Here is a 26,296-nt window from a genome sequence, read left to right on the forward strand (position 1 = left end):
ATAAATGCCATGGAAAAACTGGAATTTCTAACTCATGACACTCAGCTGGCTAGTGCTAGCAGGAGAGAATGAAGCGTGCCAGCTGGGAGGTCATTTGGGAGTAGCTGTGTTGCAGGGCTTAGTACCAGGAAAATCATCCTGGAATGCTAGGAGAAAGGGGAAATGAGGGAAGAGGAGCACCAGCACTGAATTCTTCCTGTCCCATCATGTGCAGTATTTGAACTTGTTGCTTGGACCAGTGCTGTTTAATAGCAGCTCTTGAAGAGGGGTTGCAGTAAAGCTTAGACCACAGCAAACTTCTCTACTGCTTGGATTTCTTCCCTCTGTTCAAATTAGGGTAAAAGAAAGGGAGGGGGGGGTCTTCTGCCACAGCAGCAGGGAGGAAAGGGAGGAGGCTGACTTGGCCTGGAGGAAGGAGTGCTTGCCATTGTGCCAGCAGAGACAGAGCGACAAGAGGGGTTTGCGTGCAGCAGTTGTGGGAGAAAGAACGGTTTGCCATCTCCACCTCAAATGCCAGCATCAAGGGACAAACCTTTGGTTCTGCAGTTTAGCTGTTCTCTTGCTAAGTAGGTGACACGGGCACAGGTGTGATGAGGTGGGGGATGAAACAGTCTTTTGATGTGGAGCTTTTGTGCCAGGAGTACTGTTTAAAGTGGTTTCAGTTGCCATAGTTAGGTGTGGGGAAGATGATGAATAGATGGATTGAATATATGTGCAGTTTTAAAATGCAGCTTCTGTTCTCAATCAAAAGGTACCCAGTGCAGACTGGTTTTTGTGTGGACTTGCTGAAACAAAAATTAAAACCTGCTTTTGTTTATTCTGTGTTTTAGAGGCACTTCTTCAGGCTGTTCTAATGGTCAAGCTGCATTTCTCCAGACTTTTTTCTTGAGATTATACTGTTAGAAAGTTCTGCAGTCTACTTGCTTGTTTTTTAACTACCCTTTGTAATTGATTTTTTTTTTCCCCTGTTAATCTCATTCTCATCTAATCTGTAGTACAACGTGGGTTGTGTTATTTGATGTACTGATTTTTTTCTCTTGTATTTTATAGATAGGGATTTCTTTTCAGCCTGCTGAGGTACAAAAGAATGTTTATGCATCAGTAATAGAAGATATGATTTTAAAGGTAAGAAATTACTTCACAATAAGAACTTTTCTGTAACCGTTTTGATTCAGTAATGTAGAAAAAAAGATGGAATATCCTTATTAATATGCATTTATCAAATCAGAAGATGCAGAGCCCGATGTCTGTCTTTGTGCATGTATGGAAAAAATACGTAGCTGGCCAAACAGTCTCACATACTTTTGTGTGTGTTTCTAGCTTTCTAACTGATTTATTGGCTTGGACATAGAGTAGTGATGTGCAGATTCTTGCTGCCAGTAAGATACTGCCTCATTCTGTAACTTTGGAAGAACCCTTTCCTTTGTCCCACCCTTCAAAACTGGGGAGGAATCTGCCAGACTTCTGTAAGACTTGAATATTTTATACAAGGTTAGCTATTTTTTTTTCATAAATACTGCGCAGTTCCTTTTGGCCTGTGTTGTCTCTGCTGGGAGAATGCTGAATTCCTGGAGACAGTAGCAATTCTGACTTATATGAGAAACGATTTCTATGTCAGAAACACTTCTGGAAAAACAGAGTGTGTCTTACCAAAACTTAGAACAGCATGGAGTTGGAGTTCTCGGGTGTGGACTGAAGGCTAACACAGCTTGCTTTTAGCACTGCTCTGCTGTATTTCAAGCCAAAGGCAATTTTTAGGGTTGTTTATACAGGCTGCTGCTTATCAGATCAATTTTGCAAAAGCTAATTGATTCCAGGTTACACATGCACTCGCATGCACGCTTCTGCTCTGCTGTTACTTGTAGTTGGAGTCAGATACATCCATTTGTAGACACAGATGGTAACTGTCAGATTGCTCCATTATAATTGTAGAGTTATGCCAGCTCTCCTGACTGAACATCCCAGAAACCTCTGCTCTATTCTTGATACAGGCACAGAAAGCCAAGAGCCTTAATTAGCTTTTGACTGAACCTTGATTAAGCCAAGTATGTAGGGTACACGGCTGCCATCTGCTTGCTGTCCAGGCTGGGAGGTTTTTGTGAAAGTGACTTGACATAAGCCTAGTGACCACAGGGGGTGGCTAACAAGCGTATACCGGCTCCCAGGAAAATACCTGGAATCTGCCATGTGCCAAACAAGCTTTGGTGTGCGAGAGGAAGGGCCCTAAAATAGGCTTTGAAGCCCAGGCTCTGGAACATTGGATCCACCCTGCTGTGCACGTACTGCTCTGCAGGTCCAGAAAGAAACCGGGCCGGGCAGTTGCAGCCCGAGCTTTGTGCATCTATAGGTCTCTCTTTCTCTTAAATATACTTGGTTCTTATTACTGTGCTAATAAAACACACTTGGACATCTTGAGCTGCCCCCCCCTGCTGATCAAGGACAGGACTGAAGTGAGCTGGAATTCAGCTGCCCTTACACTGATACTCAAGCAAACAGCATGTTTCTTTCCTCTTTTCGTAATACTGTCTCCTAATGTTGTCTTTTGTCACAGGCCACTGAACAGCTTATGAGTGATATCCTGCGGCAAGCGCTAGCTGTGGCATACCAGACGGCTCCTCACAACAGGTACGGCAGCTTATTTCCTCTTGGACCACTTATGCCAGCATTAAGGGCTGAACTGCTTGAGGACTTAAGTCAGATTTTGTGTGGCTCAGACCATGTGAATGAGGGAATTTGAACTATATTCTGGGAGGATCCAAGCCTTATAAAGGGGTTTGTCATCTCCTAGCTCCATAGTGGCAAAGTAAACAACATGAAAAACTGAGGCAGGATTCTCTGGTGTTGCCATGCCCAAAGACAGATGTCTTGTTCCTACAGAGCCATGTTGGAAGGACTTTCTCACTCTTGGCCATCTCAGGTTACCCTGTAGACAACTTAGCCATGGCCTGCCAGAACTTAAACAACCTAAATAATCTCCTTATTTTACCAGTATACTCTTTTTCAGGCTCACGTGATTTTTTTTAAGGTAACACTTGGGCCTCATTTTGATTTCTGTTTAGCAGCAGGATTTGGGATAGCCTGAAATTGGGGGGGGGGGGACGGACACACTACGAGAAAATGCTTAGTTTAAATATTTACTTGTATGCAATATATAAATATATATATAATATGTACATAGTTGTGCTATAGAAGTTCAAGAATTAATGCTTCAGCACTTGATTTCCCTGTCCCAATGCCCAAGATGTTTCCCCCAGTCATTTGTCTTTTTTTTTGTGTGTGTTCTGACATTTTAATGCTCTTCCTGTCTTGCTCTAACACCTGCTCTTTTATCCTTTTTTTTCAATTGATCTTCCCCCACTCCCCTCTGTTAGTAAATTTATTGATTTGCTGCTTGATGGACACGTGTCTTTTTATGTATTATAATGGCATCTCTGATGCATTCCCTGCAGGACTCCAAGAGAGATCACAGTGATGAATATTCACAAAGCCATCTGTAATATTCCCTTTCTTGACTTCCTCACAAACAAACATATGAAGATACTAAATGAGGAACAATGAAATAGAGCAGAGAAGATGCTACAGGAAAGGTGGATTTATGACTGAAGTTGGGTTGACAAATCCAGTATTTCTGTAGGACACTATTATATACATTTATAACATTGGGCTACTAGATTGTTACCTCCAATTAAAGATGCACCTTAATGCAACAAAATGATGCTCTGTTCCAAATCAAGTTGTTAAATGTCAGTGTTTACTTGGTAAGTGTATGTTCAGTGGCTGAACAAACATTGTCAGTTTGCATCGAGTTGCGAGCTGTGAGAGACTCCACAGGCCTGGTCCCTCTGAGACAGCTGTATTGATGAGATGGAACATTTTTTTTAAAGAAAAGAAATTATGCTTTTTGATGCAGTCTGCATATGAGTTGTTTCCCCATGCAGTGGGCAGAATAGCTGCTTTGGCACTCTGGATATGAGAAAAGTTGAAGGCAGATTTTAGAGGTGGGTTGTTTGAGTGGATGGGTGGGTGGGTTGGTTAGGTTTGGGTGAACAGAAGGCTGATGGCTGCAACAAATTCTGCCAGTCCTGCTCAAGTGTGATATATGTGACTGAGAACACAGCTGGGTAGACTTATGATGAGCTTATGCAGCTAAGTATCACCTAACCAAATTCCTTGCCTCTCTAGTGGAGGTTTCTTGGTCACCACAGAAAGGCTAGACTGGCACATGCTCAATCAGGATGAACAAACCATGGTCAGGCTTGGTAAGATTAGACTGACCACTTGTCCTGCATGGGAGAGGAGAGGCACGAGGCCAGTATTCAGTGTTTGTGGGTTTGGACTGGCTGAAACCCTTTGCTTGGCTCAGTGAGTGCCTCCTCAGGCTGCTAGCAGGTTTGGAGTGTGCTGGAAGGCAGGTGACCAGCTGTGTTGTACAAGTCTTAATGTTTTGACAGCATTCGCTGATGATCAGCTTGGATTATAAAGTGCTGTGGAAGCAGCACCACTTTGGCTTAAGTTCTGCTCAACGCAGAGAGGCCTGATAGGATCAAAACATCAGAGATTTGCTGCTTGTGGGGAGCTCCTCTGATGTCTTGACTGCAGATCCAAGTTCTGCTACTAACCCCAGCACTTACCTGTCTCAGGAACATCACTGGTGTAGGAGACACATCTGCAGCCTGGCTGTCAACACCTCGCTGAAGAAGGCTTCGCTGACAACATCCTGACCACCCCGCATCCACCACCCTTTTGTCCTGCCCCATGGGTGCTTGCTAGTGGTGTGAATAAGCCATTGTAAAGCTGGTGGGACTCCTGTTGGACTGTCATGCTTTCAGGGTGCTTGTTTTGTGAGGCAGTGCTGTCATGTGGCTGGAGCTTGGGTCAAACAGCCAGAACCTCCAATGCGCTGATCTCAGCTGGGTCTCTGATCTGCTGCATGGCCTTTGATTTAATCACTCTGTGCCTCAGTTTCCCCATCTCTGAGCATGGGGAGCCAGGATACCTACCTCACAGGGGTGTACTGAGGCCTCGCTCTTGTTGGTGCCGTGCTTTGACAATACAAAGCCTTTTATAAACATTAAACTACAGTTATCTTTCCTGGCCTGGGGTAGGAACAGAAATCTTCAAAATGTTATCTTTTGGTGCTTTTTTGGGGCTGGAAGACAGGTGATGGTAACTCAGTGTGCAGGAACTGTGGAAGACAGGTCAGTTAGAGGGTGGTTTCAGGCTTCCGAGGAGAGTAGCATAGGTTTGAGACAGTTCTTAGGCTGAGGAAGGTACGATGTACCTCGGATGAGATGCTGCCTGTCTTCTCCACCTTCAATAAAACTAGGGTCTGCAGGAAACTCCCTCTCAGTTCCACAGAGCTAGCAGGGAGGTATACGAATATACGAGTGGCAGAACCTAACCCTTGAGTATAGGAAATGGGACCAATGGACGAAATGCAAACAGTATTCAGAGGACTTAAATGCCCCCTAGAAAGGGCGTTTCAGATGCTCTGGATTCAAAAGATAATCCCGGCTTGTTGGGGTGACCTGAGTGCAGGGTTGCCTGCACAAGTACAGTGCGCAGCTCAGCCCTGACGTGAGGTTTTTCAGCTGAGGCCAGTGTGAAGGAGCCAAGCGGTGGCGATTATGTCTGAGCTCAGTGCTGAGAGCTGGGAGGAATCCAGGTAGCTGGGGAGCTGCAGTGACCTCCACATCCGTGCTGCTTTCAGGCACCCCTGTACGCAGCTTTTACAAAAAAAAAAAAGGGGGGGGGGGGTGCATTTTCAAGATATCTGTCACTATCGCTGTGACAGCCTGCAGGTTGAGTGGGAACAGCCTTTTGGGCAAACTCAGTTGTGCTATGATCTTCTGCAATGACACGTGCATTTCCAGCCCCCGTCTCGTGTGGGCTTCGTTTCTGGGATGTCGATACGCCCAGAGCAGCTCTTGAGGATGCAGGAGCTCGTCTTTGGGCATCTGTTGGCAAACTGTGGCTTCCTTGCCTGTGTCCTGCTTTTTCTGTGAGGAGTGGAGTTTCAGAGTGAGTCCTGAACTTGGCCCTGAAGCAGGCAGGTAAAATGCCCCTTGTTCTTAACGAGGTTCTTGCAGTGGAGGTCTGTTGCTGCATTTCTGAGCAACCACAGGTTACTCTCCTAGGAGATGCTATATTAATAACACATTAAGTTTGCTGAAGAAAAACTTGTTAAAAGCAGATAGAAAATAACACATGTGTTTAGTCCTTCAGATGTAGGAAACGTTTGCAACAAGTTCTTTGAATTTTGAAAAGCAGTGGGAGAAAAATGTGTCGGTGAGAGGTTCCTGTGGGAATTGCTTGGAGATGAGTTGGAGGCTGTGGATGTTTCGTGCACCCATTCAGGTGTGTGTGGAACGCTACAGGTGATACGGTGTGTTGAAATGTTACGGTATATTTCTCTGGCTTTCTAAAGAGTCTTGATGCAAGTTAAAGATCTCTTTACAAATATTGCCCCTGTTTGTAATGCTGAGTGTTTAAATCCTTCATGTTATCTGTATTATACTGTATAATTGTGTAAGATACGTATGTTTACAATAAATTCTTTTATTAGCTGTGCTAGGATTGTCTTGACTGTCACCTGTCACTTGAAGTTTCTCCAAATCCAAAGGCTTTTGTGTGCTCTGTATATTCAGAGTGTTTTGCTGGATAAAAATCAGTAGTTGGGGAACTGATCTGAAGGAAATTTTCCCCTTTTTGAGTTATTTTGAAAAGCTCTTGGGTTTGGAGGCTGGGCGAAGAGGAGCACGGCAAGCTTAGCTCCTCCAGCTTTTCATCCTCCAGAGCAGCCTGTTTAAGCGGCAAGTAATTGCTTTGTATGGAAGATGGAGAAGCCTGGTGGGTTGGTGTTGGCTGGCTGCCAGACGCCCACCCAGCTGCTCTCACTCCTTCCACAGAACAGGGGAGAAAATAAGACCAAAAAGCTCATGGGTCAAGATGAAAATGGGGGTGTTGCGTACCAATTACTGTCATAGGCAAAACGGATTCAACTTGGGGAACATTACTTGAACTCGTCCCTCAGAACAGAGCTGGATGGTGAGAAACAAAGACAAAAACCCCCACACCTTTCCCCCTACTCCTTTTTTTCCTGAGACTTGACTGTTAGTCCTTCATTCCTGACTCCCACCTCCTCTCCCCCGACAAGAGGCACAGGTGTTGCTTTCTTAAGCATCCTCTCACAGGGGCAACACTGGCTCCTCTGCGGGTCTCCCACCATCGGCTGCCCTGGGGCCACTGGCACCCCCAGCCGCTCCTCACAGAGACCCCACAGCCAGCTCCCGCTCACGGGCACCTGATACGGACAGGAAAAGGAAGAAAAAAAGTAAGAAAAGCTAACTCGTCCTTTTCCCCAGGCTGTGGGGAGGAATTGTAGGCGCTTATGAGCAAACTTAATGGTAAAATCCTGCAAAACTCATTCTTGTTTGTACTAAATCCCATAAAAGTGCCTCCTCAGTGAGCAGACGCTGCCATGCCTTTACGCTGCCAGAGCCAAACAAATGACACCAAGGTGGCCAAGGAAGCTGGCTGGGCCCTTGGTGCTGGTGCCTCCCCTCCTGGCTGCCACAGCCCTGCCCTTGCGTGGCTGACCGCATCTCCGGGACGTGGTGGTAGGTGCAGTGTGCCCCCAAGGCACTGGACCATCCGCTTCAGAAACAAAGCTGTGGGCACACTGAGCTGGCACAGGAGCAAGTAGCGTGTCTGGGTCCCAGGGTGCAGCCTTGGTGCCACCAGAGCCTGTGCCACCAGGAACAAGGATTCAGCAATCCCTTCTGTGCCACCTCTGCCCTGAAAGCAAACCCAGCCTCTGCGCTGCGTGGCACCAACAGCCGTTTGTGGCAAGCCAGGCTGGTCCTTAGGGTCGTACGTTACTGTGATGGCCAAGGTAGAGAAAATGGGTACGAATAAGGCAGAGGTGATAGGTTTTCATCCAACTGTTCATCCTCCATGAATTAGTGCAATGCAAAGAGAAAGGTGCAGTTTATGAAAGCAGACAATTCATGAATGTGCTGCTTGTGAACTCTTCAAGTTCAGGTAATGAGCTGTCCTGAGTAACGGGGTTATTTCCCATGCCAGAGCTTCTCCTGAACACATGGAAGCACAGATGCTCACAGCTTCATGGCACAGGGGATGCAGCTGGCACAAATCTTGCTCTCAGCATCCCAGCAGGCCAGGTGTCAGCAAGATGGAATGAAATGAGCACACTCAGTGTCGCCCTATAGGTAGTAAATTACAATGCTTCAGGTGTAAAACCTTCCTTTTAAAGGATGTTTCTTCATGTGTCAAATAACCCTTGTTTGCAGTGTGATTCACAGTTGGAAAGCCTTGAATGGACATGGACGTGAACCCAAAGTAATTGAGAAGATGAACAGGAGTGTGAGAGCAGCGCTGGAAGCAGTCCTGGCATCGTGGGCAAACCCTGTGTGGCTTTGCCCTCTTCAGAGGAACCTGGTGCGGTACCTTTCAACCTGGCCGAGGCGGTGCTTTCCGGGCAGAACCGCACATACCGCAGCCATCGGGAGCCGGTTGCATCACCCTGTCCCTTGCCACGGTAAGTACCTGCTGGGTTTTCCTTCCGTTTGTCTCTCCTGTCGTTGGAACCAGGCAATGGCTCGTGAGCCTTTGGCTTTCTCCTGGAAGTCCGAGGCACAGCTAGAAGAGCTGGCAGCACGCTGTCCAGGGAAGCCCGTTGTACCTGCGGCACCTTTATTCACTAAAATGTTCTTGGGAGCAACTGTAAGGCGATGGTCTCTGTTAAAATTCAAAGCAAGCGCTAGTTCCCCGTAATCCGTGTGAGATGGCGGAGGGAAAAAGGGTGAAAGGGCAGTTCTTGTCCCTTTCCATTAACAGGGCGCACGGTGGGCACCACAGAGAGGGGACCTGGAGAGTATGGCACCTGTATCGGGGTCGATCCAGCCTCTCACGTTCAATAGTGAATGTGGCAAACTGGTATCATTGGTTTGTCCCCTTCTCCCTTCCGCGCCACTGGACTGCTTGCTGAATAGTTTGCTTTCCCTTTGCAAGTGTCTGGGAAAAATCCCCGAAGTGATTATGAATTCTGCAGAGCCACAGCTTTCCTTTGGAAAGCAGCTGCGCTTTCAGATCCCTGGTCGGGCCACAGCTTGAAACGTGCCTTGGAAGCCATTCCTGCCAGGGGCCCGTGCCAGCAGGTAAGCCTGAGGGGTAAGGAACGTAAGGAACGGCTGCAAATGCCGTCGCACATCTCCTGGACACCTTCCTTGCTGTCCTGTGTGCCCCGCCCCTGCTGCTCTGCGAGGGAGAAATGCAGCAACAAATTGTCCTGCAAGGCTGAATACTCGAGGGTTATGCTCTACAACAAAAAAATATTTGGGAAAGAACCAATAGCCAAAATACATTTTAATTTATTAAATTAAATCCAGTCCATTTGATAAAATACAAGCTTATTATATTACCAGTTTGTTTACAACTGGGTTGTTGTTTTTTTTAAGAAATACAATGAATTAAGAAGAGATACTGAATAGACAATTTATCTTTTTTTTCTTTTTTTTTGCTGTTAATAAAGTCCAGGATTGAAATGAACTTAAATTGCTTGAACAAAACTCTTAAAAACATTATAAAGAGATTAAACAAGCAGATTGAATTCTTAGAAACATCTAACATGCAAAACCTTTAGTACAGTTTGAATGCTTCAAATGAATTTCCTGAAAAATGAATCTCCTGAAAAATTGTTTTGGCGAGCACTGGTATTCCTGTAGGTTCCTTGGGGCCCAAGGGGAGTGTGGGAAGTGCCACCCCTTGTCCCACCCCAACACGGCTGACTGCAGATGGTGCCTGTTCTCATCCCACTAGTGCAGCGACCAGAGGTGGCATCCCTCTGTTCTCACACGGTGCAGTGAGAAGATGCTGCCTGCCTGGATTCCAAACATTATCCACATGCCAGCAGTTCCAAAATTGTTCTTATGGGAATTAACAGCAATGCATACATGTTTGCAAAGTCCCCAGAGATCATTAAATGTGCCTTAGACTTCAGCTAGTAGGAAGGTTAAGAACAGATTCTCCTGCGTTAAAGTCTATTTTGTTGCAGATGAATGAGTGTCTGATCTGATCCCTGTTCAAGTCTGAGGATAGTTTCTTTTCGTTCTAGCTAACACACGTGTTGCAAACACATAAAGTAAAAGGTTTTTAATTTTTTTCCCCCAAAATAATTAGTAAAACCATTAAATGAGCAGTAGTCTAATAATATTGCATAAGTCATTCAGATAGAAACTGTAAACTCACTACAGTCTCTGAGGACAAAGGCTAAAAAATGGTTTCTTAAAACAGGCATACCTCAGCAAAAGTTAAATGCAAGCTAATCTAAAAAAAATCAGCTTTAGAGCAATGACACTTGAAATGGCCTATCTTAAAAATGAAGGATGTCTTACATTCTATGTGACATTTGTCTTTGAGAAGAGTTCCTAAGTAACATTCGCTTCTGGTTGTTCCTAGCATTAGCATTACCAATATACAGGCAATAATTTAGGAATTTCAAGGCAATATTTTCCACCTCGCATATGCATGTGTTGAAAGTAGAAGCATGTCCTTTTTGTTAAAGGATCGCACATCGCTTTAGGTAAAATCCATGTACAATATTTACACTCACCCTGACAGCTATACAAACTACATAAATATCTTTGATGCTCTGGACCCTGGAAGGTGCCAAGCCGGCGGTGCCCACCAGTGCTCTCCCGGCGGGCTGGCGCGTCGCTGTCAGGGCTGTGTCTCTCCCGAAGCTCAGTCCCCTCTCGCTCTTGCTCAGCCCACCAGTTCTGGAAGCACCCAGCTTTCCAGCCTTAAAACCACAAGACACTGCATGCGCCAGCTTTATTTAGGAGTTCAGCGATGCTGGCTTCCTCCAGCTCCTAAAACCACCCTGGAGGTTCAGAGCAGCCCTGTTTCAGGATGCTGTGATTTCTGGGGATGCCCTTTGAGGTCCTATTTCCAAAACCCCTCAAGCAGCTCAAAAGTCAGCCAGACACTCCCTGTCTTTCACTGGCCTATTTAGAGGGTGCTGCTAAATAAACCTCTTTTGGAGGGGTTTAATTATCCATCCCACTTGTGATTGTTTTCCCTCCCGCCCTGTGTAGTTGCGCATGGGGACGCTGCCTGCAGTACTGCCTTCGCTGCCCACAGTCGCTCTCCCAACACGACGCCAGCTGGCGCAGGAATGACCCTGCTCCCATGGAAAACGAGGTCGCTCCTCGCCGTGCGTTTTGCCAGTTTTGAACCAAGCGCTTTGCGGTTTGTTGTGTTAACAGAAAGTCTGTGTGTGGGTGCATATCATTAATCGCCGAAGCTGCTTTTGATAATACCAGTCCTTTGATCTTAACACTCCTCATGAAAATTGCATAGTGATAGATCTGAACAGAAACGCCGCGTTTAAGCTGCCTGCGTGTGAGGAGGGTGCGGGTTCACACGTTGAGGATCCGTGACGGCGCCTGGAAAACAGCAGAGGGGTTGGGGGAGAACCTGGTCTTCACCTCTGGGATCTAGTGGGGTGAGGGGAGAGAGAAACATTAGTGCCACGTGGGGTACGAGTGACCGGAGAGCTCGGGGGATCTGGGGCGTTGCGGGGACCTGCCTGCCCTGTAACGTGCCGCTGCCCGGCAGCGCCAGCTCTTGGCTGGGTGTCGGTGAGCCCGGCCCCAGTGGACGGGGCGATGTGAGGGCACGTGTGATGCTGCACCACCGAGGAGGGGCTCGTTGTAACCCAGCCCTTGGAGCCCAGAGGGGTGCGGACTGATGGGGTCACCATGGCTGGGCAGGCTTGGAGGAGGATGCAGGCATCCTGCAGGATGGAGAGCTGCCCTCTTCACGTGCTCTACAAACGTCACCGTGAATTCACTGCAGGATTTCAGCGAGAGGCACCGCAGTGGTGCATGCCTGGTCCTCAGTCTTTTGGAGGATGCCACCCAGGGTCTGTCAGGGCGCTCCGCTGGATGGGGCGACAAGCTGCAAACAGGGGCATGCACCTCTGGTACCTGCAGGGGATAAATGGGTACCTGGCCACGCCAGGCTGTGGAGTTGCAAGGACTTGGATAAGGATGGAAACTGCTGCGGCCTGGGAAGGGCAGAGCTAACAGAGGTTGCTCTTTCTGACACCTGTGGAGCCAGAACTCCAGGTGGTGCGTAGCTGTTGTGGTTGTACGGAGGCACGAAGGGCACCTGCATGCTTTTGTCTTCCCTAATGCTTAAAACCCAAAGGATTTGGGACAGGACCAGCCTTAGCTGCACAGGCAAAGGCAGCGCAGGGAAAGCTATCGACTTGTTTGTTGTTGTTTCATTGCTCTGATTTTTCCATTCCTCTGGGGATGCATCTGACATGCTAAGGAACAGGAGGAGCGTCACAAGCAGCCTGTGCACAGCTCGGGAGCTGGGGAGCACCAGCGCTCTGGGTCTTCCCTGCAGGCTGTCGGGACACAGCGTACGCCTGACTCCCGGGTGTCCAGCCAAAGCCGTGGGCTTCAGGCAAGAGGGAAAGTCCCAGTTGCCGAGCGTAAACCAGGGAGAGGCTGAGTTCTCTTTGGACTGGTGGCTCCTCGGCACCACCTTCCTTCCAGACTACACCTTCCCCACAGTGTCTGCCAGAGGGGCCGTGGTGGTACCCTGGGGCTCCAGGAACCGGGATCTTTGCTTGCACGGTCTGGAGTGCCGCATCCGTGGTGGCGTGTCTTTGTGTCTGGGATGCCAGTCTTCTCTTTCCCTTCCTTGAGACTTGGTATGGGGACTTGGAGGGGTTCCTCTAGGACCCTCTCCTCTGCATCCTATCTGCCAAATAGGAAGACACTATATTTACCCCTGCAGGGTCAAAATACAAGGTTTAGGGTTAAATACCCTCTATGCCGTTGCTGCACCACAGTGAGCAGCCCAGACTATTCAGAGCAAGGAGGGAGTCGGGTGAGGTTTGCAAATTCTCTTTTGCCTGAGGTCACTGTCCCACTTTCAGTGGAGCTGGATATACCCATCGTGTGCCCTGTCGCAGCAGTGTGCCAGCAATCCTCTGCGGACGAGGCACTTGGCTCTCTGCTGATTAAACACTCCTTTCTTGCCTTCTCCAAGGCAAAGATTTACTTTTTGCACTTGGCCCTGGAGTAGCTGCCGTTACCCATACTGGCACAGCACGCCGCAGCTGGGGAATTCCGCCCCAGCTCTGCTTTCCAAGTCATTCAGCGCAGCCTGTGCATGGCTTTAGTGGCTGGTTGTGTGAAGTGCTGTTCTCTTTGGTGGTCTGATGCAAAAAGCAGCTAAACCAGAGCAAAAAGCAGCTAAAGCAGAGCCTTGTTGGCATGCGCTTTGCTTCCCTGTGGGGACGGGGAGCAAGCGGGGCCCTGCCAGGGAGAACGCTGGGTACAGAGAGAACATTCCCTTGTGGGATTTTCAGCAATGCTGAGATGTATTTCATCAAGAAAACGATCTTAACGCTGGTTGTAGAAACTTGCAGAAAAATGCCGAGGAAGCCTCAGAGGCCCAGGAGCTGTGCGGCTGCTTCCACAGCTGTGTCCCCCTCAGCACTGGCAGCGGGGGCAGCTGCTGCCGGGGGGTCTGTCCTGTCCGCTGTTCCTTAGCGATCTGCAAACATTCCTGTGCAAACACCTCTGTCCATGGCCAGTGTTAGCACCAGAGGTTTCATCTCGTGCTACAGCCTTAACGCTAGCGCACACTGAGCGCTCTGCGTGTGTGCAGGGGTGTGCGATGCACCTTGCACGGAGAGAGAGGTACGCACACCTTGTACGTAGGGTATCCAGTGGAGGGAACCCTAACTCTCTAACTCCCTGACTGTCATGCAGTTTAAAATCCTGGTCTCAGGCTGAATTATGGTAAGTCACGGTATGACAGCTCTAACACATCCCTCTGAAAGCAAGGGATGGCCACGTTACCCGACAGGCAGTGACAAGAGTGGTCAGTGAGGACACGGCTTTATGCTACACGCACCACATCGATAAAAAAAATGAGCAGCTCCTAATCTAATGCATCCTTTACTCACATTGACACTGGGATTTTAAAAAATCTGGGAATTTAAAAAATGTTAATTACCTTAAAATCTGCCTTGTAGCTTGTTTCCTGAACAAAATGGTCTTCTGGGATAGTGAAGCCTTGCTTTGTCTTTATAGGCTTGGATGGTTTTGCTCCGGTCCATGGGCGATACTCTTGCCTGAAATGAGATTGTCAAGACAGAAGAACTTGTGAAATGCAACATACTCACAGGGGTACTTCTGCTCAGGACGGCTGCACAGCCAGAAGGCAAGGCTGGTTACAATCAGCTCGTAAGGCTGAGCATGTCTAAGGCACACCGAGAATAAAAGACAACCTGTGCCCAGAGGCCCGCCTCGGTCAGACAGCCCAGGCTGCAAGATGCGGCAGGGCACAGCCGGGGCTGACTGCTGCCCTGACTTAGCTCTTCCTTTATTCCTGGCAAAATGTGCCCTCCCCCAGAGCTGCTCGGTGCTTTCCTCCTGGGTAAGAAAAAGTCAGGGTTACTTTTTGCTTGATAGCTCCTTGACCACTTACAACGTAAAACACTGGCTCGTCGGGCACTTACAGCGCAAAACATTGTGGTCTGGGGCCGCGAGTGCCTTGCTCACGTGTGTGGAGGGAGGCTGCCGGCGGTCCCTACGTGGCCCTAGCTCTGGTGACAGCGGGCACGCTGGCCGGTGTGTGCTGTGCTCGCAGCTGTGGCAACCTGGTCTGAAACGCATCCGCAGGAGACGCCACCTCAGCTGGCAGATGCTTCCGCTGATGATTTTCCTTCAGATGGGGGCAAGTGCTTTGACTTTGCTTGATGATGCCTGAGAAGGCGGCACTTGGCTGACTTAGCCTGGGAGCAGTGACATCTGAGAAACGGGCAGCACACGTTTCGCGCACGCTGCCGAGCAGCGTGGCAGGGTCTGGCTCAGCTCTGCTGCCCGCTCGTTCCTGCAGCTTTCCCTCTGCACCTCTTGTCACCCTTCCCTCTGCTTCTCTGCACCTCTTGTCACAAACAGGCTTTACTAATGCCCCCTCCGTGAGGACTTTTGGGATGCGGCAGCAGCAGCCAGGTGAGCTGAGCTGGCTCATCTGCTCTCCGAAGAGAGAAGCCTGCTCTGCTCGTGTTTGCGTCTCTGGCAACAAGCTCAGGCGGCGTCTGTAACCAAAGGGGAGGCAGCTAAGCAAGGTGGGACAATTTTATGTTTATACCCCGGCATACTTAAATAACAACTGCATCTCACTGGCTGCTTATACGCAGGGTCAAACAAGATCAAGTCCTGAGCCACATCCAGGCGAGGGAAATAGGTTGTGTTTTAATGTGCTGGGCTTAGCTTTGATCACAGCCTCTCTGATTTTAATTCTTCCCAAGCATGCTATTTGCTATTTTGATAGTAGCTGCAAATTCCTCTTTTTAAAATCTTATCTAAAATGTCTAAGTACGGAGTATTATTTTAAAATGTGTAGTTTGCTCCTGATCCTTTTAAATATATTACCAAAATATCCACTGCCTGGTTTATGCTTGATTTCTAAACATAAACTCGACCTTAAAACGCTGCCTCTTTTCTTGGTTGATTTGTAGATAGAGGGTATGACCCTGGACCGTGTTTAAGTCAAGCAGAAATATTAATACAAAATATTAATATTAATACAAAAATATATAATTCTATATATATTTATATTTATTTACATATATATATATAAATATATATAACATAAAGTACAAAAAAAATAAGTAACTGTTTCTTGACAGAGTTCGCTGCCAGGACAGAGGCGTACGGGCACAGGCACAAGGGAACAGGCAGGAGCCCGCGGCCGGGGCTGACAGCGGCGTGCCAGCTTGACCAAAGGTGGGGTGAGTTCTTAAATCCACCCAGTAACAGATAGTGCTTTACGGAAGAGCTTCCAGAAATCAAAACCAAGCCCCTGTCAGGGCTGTTTATGTGCACTGCAAGCATTGCCTGTGCTCGGTTTGCTCTCCCCATGCTGAGCCTTCCCTGCACCTTGCTGTTCAGGCTTGCTCGGGCAGCAGGTAGGTGCCTGCGCAGCTCTCCCGGTGCAGCTCCTGCTGCTCAGGATCAGGAAGCTCCTTTGCAGAAACGTGATTTTGGCCAAGCGATGCCCCGGGAAGGCAACCTTTCAGCAGGGAATCCCAGGCGCGTGTGAACGCCGAGTTAAGAGTTAAATCTGACCTCTGCTGTGCCGCAGAGCTGGAGGCAGGGCACAACAGCTACTGGGCAAAAGACCAGCAAAATGGTACAAAGCCACCAATTACATCCCAGCTGCTTCTAGGAACTGGAACCTGCCACCCCACATAAAGCCAGACTGCCTCAAGGATGCTGGTGGCATCCATTCCTAACCACTCCTCCTTGTGCCGGCCGGTCTCCCCGCTGCGTTCTGTTGCAATGGAGTGCCTCCCCGGCTTTCAATGAATGCCTGTGTCACCCGGCTCCCCGGCCAGCGCCGTCCCGCTGCTTTGTAGCAGATCATTTGCTGATTTGGCAGGTCCCCAAATGCAGCCCTTTTGGAACACGGGGCCCTCGCTTTGGCTGGAAGCCAAACTGTTCTCCTCTCAGCCTTTGGATGGCCAAACCGCCTTTTGAGGCACCTACGTGCAGTGAGGAGATGCTGCCTTCCCCCACGGAAACAGAAACAGAAACGTGAGGGCAGATAGAGTCACGGCTCAGACCCACAGCGGCGCTTCTTGTTTGGAATCATCGGGATCTCCGATCTCCCCCTGTGCAAACGCAGGACTCTGAGCCCCTGGGAAGGGCTGGGCAAAACAGAGCCGACTTACCTCCTCTGGGAGCTGGGGAACTCGAAACAAGAAAATTATAACCCCTGGTGCAGAAAGTACAGCTAACTGAAGTCACTCTGTCTTTCAGCTTGCGGGACACTGCCCCCGTCTCCCGCTGTACAGCCAAGAGCCAGCAGGAACACGAGCCCCGGCAGAGTTGTGACTTGACATCAGCCTTGGAGTCACGAGTGGAGTCAAGATGCATGAGCCACCCAGCGCCTGGGGAAGGGGGATGACGTGTCCTTAACGTTACTTCGCTCAAGGTGTCAAGGTTTAGTCGTCCTCCCCCTTGTGCTCCCTGGCGCAACACTCGCTCCCTGTGCTTGAGGAAGCATCACGCCCGGCTCAGCCGGTGCATTGCCTCTCCCTCCCTTCCCCACAGGCACGGTGGGTGCTGCGTGGTCCCGGATCACACCAGTAGCACTTATTGGCAGGAGAACAGGATGGTGGGAGAGGCAATTAGCAAAATGGCATGGAGAAGGGCAGAGGGTGACGTGCCATCCAGCTGCTGCTGGGGATGGACGTGAGAGACATTGGCTGTTGCTGCTGGAGACGTCATCTTCGTCCTTCCTGCCGTATCCCTCCTCCTCCCCTTGTCCCCAGACAGCAGCAGTCAGGTTACTTTGGGGCTGCAGGGACCTGCAGCGGAGGGGAACTAGCCTCCAGGCCCGTAACTCCATGTCCAGGCTCTCTTTAGGTTCTGTTTTGTTCGCCACTGTTACAACCTAGAGGTGAGATTTTTGATCTGCAGGAATAGAAATGACCCAGTGGTACTTGTAAGTACTAAAGCACCGGGGTTGTGAAAGGAAAAAGGCCTCCGAAGTTGTATGCAGACTTGAAAATTGTGGAGATCAAAAGGGAAAGGCTTCTTTTTGAACACTGCGGCTTCTTTACCGCCGACTCACTCCAGGAATAAGCAGCAGCTTTTTGCAGGTGGATGCCCCGTTAGTCTGTGGAACAGCTTTGATCGCATAAATCACTGCTTTGTAGATTGTTTCTTTGCTGTTTCTCATAATCAGTTAATAGGGCCTGGGGAAAGGTGTTTCTTTTGTAATATGCTGGGATGTGCCTGGAGGGAAAGGTCTGGGTCAGTGTGGTGGGGGGAGCGGGGACCCAGTTTAACCCCCAGTGGTGATGAGAAATGGAGCAAGTGGGAGCACAGCTATTAGTATATGCCAGGAACAAAAAAAAAAACAACGCAACACGTTGGACTGTCAATTACCAGGGGGTTACTACGAAGCCCAGCTTTGAAGAGCGCTGTGTGTGTGCCATCTCCCTTCCCGGATGAGCAGGACTGCCTGGACCAGGGCTGTCAGACAGCATCCACAGGGGGTCAGGCTGCGGGGGGAGATGCTCCCACCACAATTCACCGTGTGGCCTCGCAGACTTCAGGGCATGATTTGGGAATGATGGATCCAGGACTGGTCCTTCTGTTCCTTCCAGAACGTGCTGCTGCTGCAGCTCAAGCTGCTGGGTGCCACGAGCCATGCGGCTGGCGGCCCCTGTGCTGCCTCCAGCCCTTCCCGCTTCATGTGCTTCACAAATGTCTTCGGGCCTTGCAGAGAAAGCTGCATGCAAACTCTTTTTTTATTTCACTGATCTGGTGAAAATCAAACCTAGAAAGCTTTTTAACTTCACTGAGCTGGAGAGCGTTTCTGTTGGGCAGGGGGAGGCAGAAGGTAGAAATACAGACGGTGCTGTTTGTGATGCTGGGGCTGCCATCTCCAGCCAGATTCACCTACAGCGTTTATAGCGTTCCTTTGCCGCGCAGTACACCACCAGTGCCATCACAGCTGTACCATCATTTTAGTACCTCATCTTTATGGCATGGTTTGCTTCACACGATTGTGAGCTGCTGCATTACAATCCCATTTCTCGTTTAAGTGGCATGGTTTGCTTCACACGATTGTGAGCTGCTGCATTACAATCCCATTTCTCGTTTAAGAAATGGAGAAAAAGGCTCATTCTGTGTAGCCGAACGTAACTCCGAGCCACACTGCCAGAGCCACTCTGCATTCATCCTGCTGCTGCCCTCCTGCTTCTCCTACCCAGCACGCCCGTGAGAGAGAAGCAGCGTAACGAGCATTCGTCCCGTTTTCCCTTCAGAAGGAAAGGGGTGCGCAGCCTGGGGGTCCCTCAGTGCCTCTCCAAAGCACAGGCTGCCCACAGTGCCTGCGGGGGAAGCCAGGCCGGCGCGCCAGGCTTCGGGCAGAGGGTGTGGGGTGTGAAACCTCTCTCCGTTTGGGACGCGGCTCCTCGCCCACTCCTGGCACAGCTGTGCCTCTGCCACTTCAGGGGGGCAGTTCTCCTTCGCTCTCCCGGAGGATGGGCTGAGGGTGCCCACGGCAAAGCCCTGCAGGGACCAGGCTGCTGCCACATCTCCTCGTCAGCGGTGGGCCGCAAATGTTACGAGCCACGGAGGCAGCAGCAAGAGCTCTGCGCGATGGACAAAGCCAGGAGCCCTCCCGGGTGATGGAGCGGTTACGCTGCCTTTCTCTGAGCCGTGTCCGACACCGGTGGGGTGGCTGGGGGCCCTTCCAAGCCTTGGGCACAGGAGCAGATTGTGCCCCTTCCCCGATCCAGGCAAAGAGCACGGCGCCAGGACAGACATGGGGGAAAGGAAAAGCTGATGGGAAAAAACCTAGAGGGGTAAAGACCAGCAGGCAGGGATCAGAGAGGAGGGACACAGAAGACCCCTGGCTGCTTCCCACCCCGGCTCTCAGTGTACCAAGGTCAGGCAGTGGTCAGAGCGGCTCTTAGCTCACGGGGAAGAAGCAAATAAGACTGGACTGAAAGGCCAGGAGAACGCCCTGAAGTCTCAGAGCGCTGTCTTAGGGGGAGTTTGGGGAACTCGCTCTGCTCACAGACAGAGCCCCGAGGGGGGAGCACTCCCAGTGGTGTGCTGGGACAGGCAGCCGCTTCCCCCTCAGTGGAGCCCCATGAGTTGGGGGCTCTGGGCAGCTCTGAGGGTCTTGGCTTCTGGCATTATCCCACTTCCCATTCTTTCCCCTTTTCCTCTAATGTAAGTTTGGATACACTTTGAGTAGAGAAAATTCCTCCTACCTTTACGCAATAGCTTTGAATCTTCCCCCCTTGCAGTTCTGCAGTGTTACTTCGCACAACAAACATTCTCTCTTAAGCCTCTGTTTCCAGCCCCCCTCGCTCTTTCCTCCCACGCCTCTGTCCCCCCCCAAGCCCTCCCCTCCCCCAGCCAGGCTATGCAGCGCACTGCAAGTCTCTGGATCCATCCCAACGCCTGCACCAAGCAAGCTTACTTCTTAAATAGCGTCAAAACCAGGGGCTTCACTATTAATTTCCCCAAGCAGCAAGATACTTAAGAATGTCAAGATAACTGTAAGCCTTGATTACAAAAGCTTTACTCTTATTATTGAGGATAAGCATTCATTTAAATATCTTTTAAGGATCAAGGATGGAGCTCCTCATACGCAGTACTATTAACCCTGCCAGCTCAGGTGTGTACCACGATCCCATATGCTGAACACGAGTGCAGGTGTTTTCTCTGATTTCTTCTGCACAACTGCACTAAGATGCTTTTCAATGAGAAGCAATCACCACAGCTCACCTTGCCCTTCTGCACAAGTATGCTTTGAAGGCAGGTGAATAGCACAGGCAGCCAAGCAACGAGCTCTGTGACTGCATCCACAGTTATGGGGAAAAGCGTCTTTCCCCTTCGTTCAGCAGCATCTCCCCTGGTAGGAGGATTCTGCCCCACGGGCAGGGCGCAACAAACAGCACGTGCTGAACACTCGTGCAGGAAGGTGGGAGTTCAGTTTGCTGAGGGATCTTCTACCCCTCTATTCACAAAATCATTAGCAATGGCACATCAGGCCCTTTCCACTTAATGACCCCAGTTCTTTACGTGTCTTCATCAAAACAAAACTGCTCGCTCTGGGCAAGCAAGAAACCCTGCTGATCCAAAGCCCCCGGTTTGGTTTGCTTTACTGCTGTGACTCCCACCTGCAAACAAGTTGGGCGCTCTCGACTCTCACGCCTGCTCAAAACACTCATAGCGCAGAAACACCGACTGCAGAGACCTGGTGCTGTGCATGTCACAGAAACTCCCCTTCCCCGAGCGCTAATACAAGCAAAGCCAACGGGTGGGGGAAGAGCAGCCAAAACCATCGCTCACAGCGCTGCTGCCACGTTTTCACTTACACGCTGAAGTGCTTTCCAAAAGCTGGCAGGTTACCGAAGGGGAAACCGAGGTCTGGAGTGACTGAAGGAAGTACAGCTGAGCCTGGACCGGGGCTCTCCTCCCAGCAATACCAGCCCCAGCAGGGAGGTTGTGCCTTCATCCCCATCACCTTCTAACAAGGTAAGACGACATCCAGAGAACAGAGCCAGCTGGAGATACCTGCTGACAGCACCAGCTTGTCTCGTCCACTGTAGAAGGGAGTTAAGGAAAGCACTTACCTATTCCTAAAATGTCTGCTAAACGCAATCAGGACCTAGCAGTACCATTAATCCTGTGCAGAGCCAGGAGTACACAGCACCTGCAACTTGCTGCTGGAAGGGAGAAGCCACTTGCGTGACCCCAAAGGACAAACCCTTGGGAAGATGCAGAGGGGGCCGCTCAGCACTCCCTCCTGCCTCCTCCAGCATCAAGGAAGGTGTAATCTTTCGCAAGCCTCTGCAGCAGTCCCTGGGATCTTTACACAGTCGGAGCACATCCCATTTTAGCCTTTCAAGTGCGGCTTGTATCCACCTGCCTCAGCTGGTCACCTCAGCTCCCCCTCGGGTAGCCCAGCTGGGGTTTGACTTCAGTCAGACCCTGCAGAACTCCAGCTGAAATCCAGGGACTGGAGACAGGAGCCACCCCAAAGATCTGGGGACATGGGGCAATAGTTTGGAGGGCAGGCAGCTGTGCTGTCCCTCTGCTCTATACAGAGATATTCTTTCAAAATTAAAAATAACTTTTCTTCCTCACAGGTACAGGTATTCTTCCAACACCCCCTCCGCCTTTATCCTTCTGCTGCTCATGGAAAAGTTCCCGCAGAAGTCACTTGGAATGGGATTGGTCTTGGTCACTGATCCTGGAAGCTTGTTTAGTTCTGGGAAGCGCCGGGTCAGGCTGGCTGGCTGCACCATGTACAGCCAGTTTTGTATGCAGCCCAGTTCCCTTCTGAGCTTAATAAATAAATAAATAAATAAAAGAGTGCGGAGAGAAGATGTAACAGAAACTTGCAGAATGAAGTCTCAGGGGAGCAGTGCCCTGATGCACAAAAGCCTGTCAAACCAAACGGTGCTGAACGTTACCGGGGTCTCACAAAGACACTTGGGTGCTTCACAGAAACACACAACAGGCTGTGCTGTGGTAGAACCCTGCAATCAGCATCCCTGGATTAAAAAGCAGCAAAGCACAAAATCTTAAAAAAACCCACCTAGCACCTTACAGAATTAAGCAATAAAACCACTACTGCTTGTGAAAGCTTGGAGTGGACCATGCATCAACCCCAACCTTTCCGCACTGTCCTGCTCAAGCCCAGTCCTTCCCCGCCTTCAAGACCTTTTCTCTTTCACCTGCAGCAGGCCCAGGCAGGGTCACAGAGCGCAGCCGGGGGCTGCTGGCCACCAGGAGCCCGTCCTGCAGCACAGCCTTCATGGTGGGCAAGTGGCACACCAGGCTCCACGGACCCATTCCTTGTAGGAGCGGGCACGGCTCCCCAGGGCCACCCTCCCTGCTCCCAGGCAGAGCCACAGGGAAGGGCTGATACTCCTGGAACAGCAGAAAAGGGGGAATCTCCCCAAGGGTCTTCCTAGCAAGGAAATGAGAGTCACCATAAATAACCAAAAAAGTGCTTCCCACACCTTGGCTCCTCTCTAACCATCCACCTGCCTCGGTCCCTGCCTGCATGTCTCTGTGCAGGGGACACTCTCCCTTTTTGCCAAATCCCTTAAAGACATAACGTGCTTCACCAGCCTTCATCAGCTGCTCCTGTTAACAGCCCCCCAGCCCTGCTTCTAGCACAGCTGACCTGCCCCTCACCCACACCTGTGGGTGGGCGCAGCCTGGAGCAGCAGGGCCATGCGGCCACCCAGGGATGGCTTAACACACAAGCAGCATCCTTCTGGCCTTCAACAGGGAGGATGATGAAGAACATCAACGCATAACGCTGCTGTTCAGCTGCTTCCTGAAGATAAACGTCTGCAGACTGCAACGCTGCCTTTGGAAAACCAGGAGGTAAGAGGAAAGGAGGGCTGAGCCGTGGTGGCGGCGGTGTCGCTGCGGTTGCGAGTGCCCGGCTTGCAGGAGGCGGGTGTGCTGGGGATGATGCCTGCCCTGCCACAGACCCCGGCACTGCTCCTGGGGCTGCGGCGTGACCAAAGCCACCAAATGCAAACCCAGTGCCCCAAGCGTCACTGAAAATGCCTGTAACTCTGCCAAGTACCTGGTTAGTTGTTCTGGAAAGGAAAAAAGGAACAAATCAAAATCGAAGTAGACTCTCTGCAGCCTGTGAAGCTGTTGTGGACTTTTCTCCTGCTGCTTGTTGTGACTCTGGTGTGCTGGGTGGCATGGGGATTTCTTAAATTTGCAATGTTGTGAGAGGTGATAATTCAAAGAAACTGTGGGCAGTTACCAGAATAAGATGAAGGTGGTTTGCCTCGTATAGTTCTGTCTGCACTAGTTGTAACCGTACCGCCTTCCAACACCTTAAGGACTTTATGAGAGAACTTTGCGCTGCTGTGGCTGCCCTGCCCTGTGCCTCCATCCTCATCCCGCACCTCTCCTCCTGTCAGCCGCGAGGAGTTCCTCAACTCCCTTGAAGTCTTACTTTGTGGAAAACTTGTTTTGATTTGCGTGTTGGTACTTTGTTGTGCGATACATAAACTTCTTGCTCTTCCAAGACTAGCCGAGAGCTCTGTGTAAGAACAGCCACGGCTGAGGGAGGAAGGCTGTGAGAAGGGGCTCCTTGCTGAGCACTGCAACAGCCGTAGGGAAGCTGCAGCTCTAATGCAGGCTAACGCACCCTGCTCTGGGGTCAGGCTGCGACCTCAACGTGGAGATGGATGTGTGTCTGAAACACACACCTGGCTAGGCTTGCTCGAGGCAGGCTTCTCTGAAGTAATTCCTGCGCTGCTTTGCAATTGAAAAGTGCTTTTCCTCAAAAACAACCATTGCTCTGTGAGATGCAGCAAGGGAAAAGATAGTGCATTAATTCAGGCACTGCAGCGATCCCTCCGGAGCCCGTACCCTAACTGCACTAGTAGCAGGGCAGCTGCCTGCACTGGGAGGAGTGGGATCAGCAACACATTTCCCCGTATTCCAGGCCTGTAATCCTTCCCGAGGCCCCCAGCGTGTTGGTCTTAAAAGCGCTGTGATAAATAATCCAGTGAATTGCAATTATGAGGAGAAACATCTCCCAGGTACATAACGGATAAGAAGCATCTAAATACTAGGGAATCTATTGGAATAAAAATAATTGCTCTATTAATATACCTCGTAGGTATACTAAAACCTGCCAAACACCATCACAAGGGAGCGTGCGGTAATGGTGTGGAAGCGGCGTCGTGTCCGTGTCCGACAGCAGCCCGGCAGGGGCTGGAGTCCCCGCTCGCCCGTGGTGGATGTCGGTGGGAACAAGGGGTGAATCCGGCGCATCCCGAGGGCTCGTTCCAGAAAATAAATGTCTGTAAGCAGCCAAGCGCCCGCAGGGAAAGGAAGGCACCGACCACGTAAAAGGCTCTTAATAATTTTTAAAGGCTCTTTGGGAAAGGTGGCTGGTGACAGTTTTTCCCGTTAAATGGCACGTTTGGAGGGGGATGTCCCCTGGAGCAGGCTCTGAGGCGTAACGTGCCTCACCTTGAGCGGGGCAGCCCAGGAGTTTTGCAGGGCGGAGGGGGGGGCTGGGGGGGCACGGCCAGGCTGGGGGCACTGCGGCCCGGGCACGGGGGGGTGCACGCCCCGCTCCCCCCGGCTGCACTCCGGGCGCCCCCCCCCGCTCCCCCCCGGGCGCAGCGGGCAGGGCTCAGCGCCCCGCGGCCGCCCCCCGCACACCGACGGCGCCCCCCCGCGCCGGCCCCGACCCGGCTCTGGCGACCGGCTGCGTCCCACCCCCCCGCCCCGGTTCCAGCCCCCCCCCGCCGGCACCCCCGCCCCGCGCTGCGGCGGCGCACCTCCCGCGGGCGGCAGCCCCCCCCGGGCCGGGGCGGGCGGCGGGGCCGGTTACCTGTAGGAGGTGGTGTGGGCGCCGTCCGGCTGCGAGCGCGGCCGCAGCTGCTCGGGGCCGCCGCAGCCGCCCGCCGCCGGCCTCCCGCTGCCCGGCAGGGCGCAGGCGGCGCGGCCCGGGGCGGGCTGGGGGGCGGCCCCGTCCCTCCCGCCGCTGCTGGCGCTGACCCAGGGGAAGGCGTCCCTCCTCGGGAGGGGCCACGCTCGGAAGTCCCGCCGGTACTGGGTCTCCGCCGCGAAGGGCTCCCCGGCGCCCACCGCCCGGCCCTTCCTGCGGCCGGCCGGCTGCCCGGCGGCGGCGTCCCGCGGCGGGCGGGGGGCCGGGGCGGGCGGGCGGGCGCTGCCCCGCGGGGGGGGCCCGCCGCGCTGGGCCGCCCCGTCCTCCTGCTCCTCGATGTCCGAGTAGTTGTGGATGGTGAGCGGCACGGAGAGGTCGGACTTGTCCAGCTGGCTCCAGAAGCGGGCCAGGCAGCACACCCGGCTGATGCAGGGCCAGGCCATTGCGGCGGCCGCAGCCCCCGCCTCGCCCGCAGCCGGCCGCGCTCCCGGCTTCAGCCCTCATCGGCGGCGGCAGCCCCTCCTCCCGCCGCCCCCTTCCCCCGGTAATGACACCCCCTCGCCGGGATTACGGCCCGCACACGTGACCCGGGCTGCCGCCGGGAGCTCCGTGCAGCTGCTGGGGCTGGCGGCCGGGCGGGGGAAGCCGCGGGGCCGGGTGCTGCTGCGCGGCCGAGATGCCTGCCCCGGCCCAGGGGGGGGGTTACCGGCCCTGCCCCGGCCCGGGGGGGGGGGTTACCGGCCCTGCCCGCCCGCCCCCTCGGCTCCGCACGGCGGGATCCCGCGCCGCTCCCGGGAGGCTCCGTGGCGTGTCCAGCCGCGGGCAGGGGCCGTGCCGGGAGCCCCGCCGGGAGCCCGAGAGCCCCCCCGGGAGCCGCGGAGCCCCGCCGGGCTGGCACTGCGCTCAGCCGTAACCGCTGTGACCAGCGGCAGCGCTGCCGGCGGAACCCGGCGTGTGTGGGAGGTGGCAGCCGGGCAAGGGCAGCGTCCCACGACGGTGTGCAGAGCACCCACCCCTCCAAACACCCCCCATCTCCATTAACAGCTTCACCACTTCACGTTTAAAAACACTAAATGGCCAAATTAAAATACCTAATTACCAAAATCCAGGCATCTATTATAGATCTTTTATATATATATATATATTTATGGTCCTTATATATATATGGTCCACCTCATTTACTGCTTGCCAGAGGCCAGGAATTGCAGCTTTTCCCTTGCACATTCTGGTTCCAACCCAAGCAGCCCTGTCCCAGCCCACC

The 26,296-nt window shown here is 51.8% G+C and overlaps 2 protein-coding genes across 8 annotated transcripts in view; one reads left to right on the forward strand and one right to left on the reverse strand.

The window, feature by feature from the left end:
• The window catches only part of YEATS2 (YEATS domain containing 2), a 49,983-nt gene extending 43,413 nt beyond the window's left edge, over positions 1 to 6,570 (forward strand). For 5 of the 6 annotated variants that reach the window (XM_040612624.1, XM_040612623.1, XM_040612626.1 and 2 more), the window contains 3 exons: positions 1,051 to 1,125; positions 2,552 to 2,625; positions 3,450 to 6,570. In XM_040612624.1, coding sequence (XP_040468558.1) covers positions 1,051 to 1,125; positions 2,552 to 2,625; positions 3,450 to 3,558 — 258 coding nt within the window. In that variant the 3' untranslated portion in view covers positions 3,559 to 6,570. The remainder of the gene's footprint in view (positions 1 to 1,050; positions 1,126 to 2,551; positions 2,626 to 3,449) is intronic. The other variant, XM_040612625.1, reaches the window with a different exon arrangement.
• A 2,806-nt stretch (positions 6,571 to 9,376) lies between these two features.
• Positions 9,377 to 25,586, reverse strand: MAP6D1 (MAP6 domain containing 1). Of its 2 annotated transcripts, none has more exons than XM_040613666.1 (3): positions 24,979 to 25,586; positions 14,065 to 14,182; positions 9,377 to 11,468 (listed from the first exon to the last, which is right to left on the reverse strand). In XM_040613666.1, exons 1-3 carry the CDS (start codon positions 25,476 to 25,478, stop codon positions 11,442 to 11,444), a joined length of 645 nt encoding a protein of 214 aa, XP_040469600.1. In that variant the 5' UTR covers positions 25,479 to 25,586; the 3' UTR covers positions 9,377 to 11,441. The 2 variants fall into 2 exon arrangements, with proteins under 2 accessions (XP_040469600.1, XP_040469599.1); XM_040613665.1 differs by having other exon boundaries at positions 9,377 to 11,519; positions 24,979 to 25,583.
• Between the last annotated feature and the right edge of the window lie 710 nt (positions 25,587 to 26,296).

This window comes from Falco naumanni, chromosome 13 (genome assembly GCF_017639655.2).
Source record: "Falco naumanni isolate bFalNau1 chromosome 13, bFalNau1.pat, whole genome shotgun sequence".
Classification (NCBI taxonomy): domain Eukaryota; kingdom Metazoa; phylum Chordata; class Aves; order Falconiformes; family Falconidae; genus Falco; species Falco naumanni.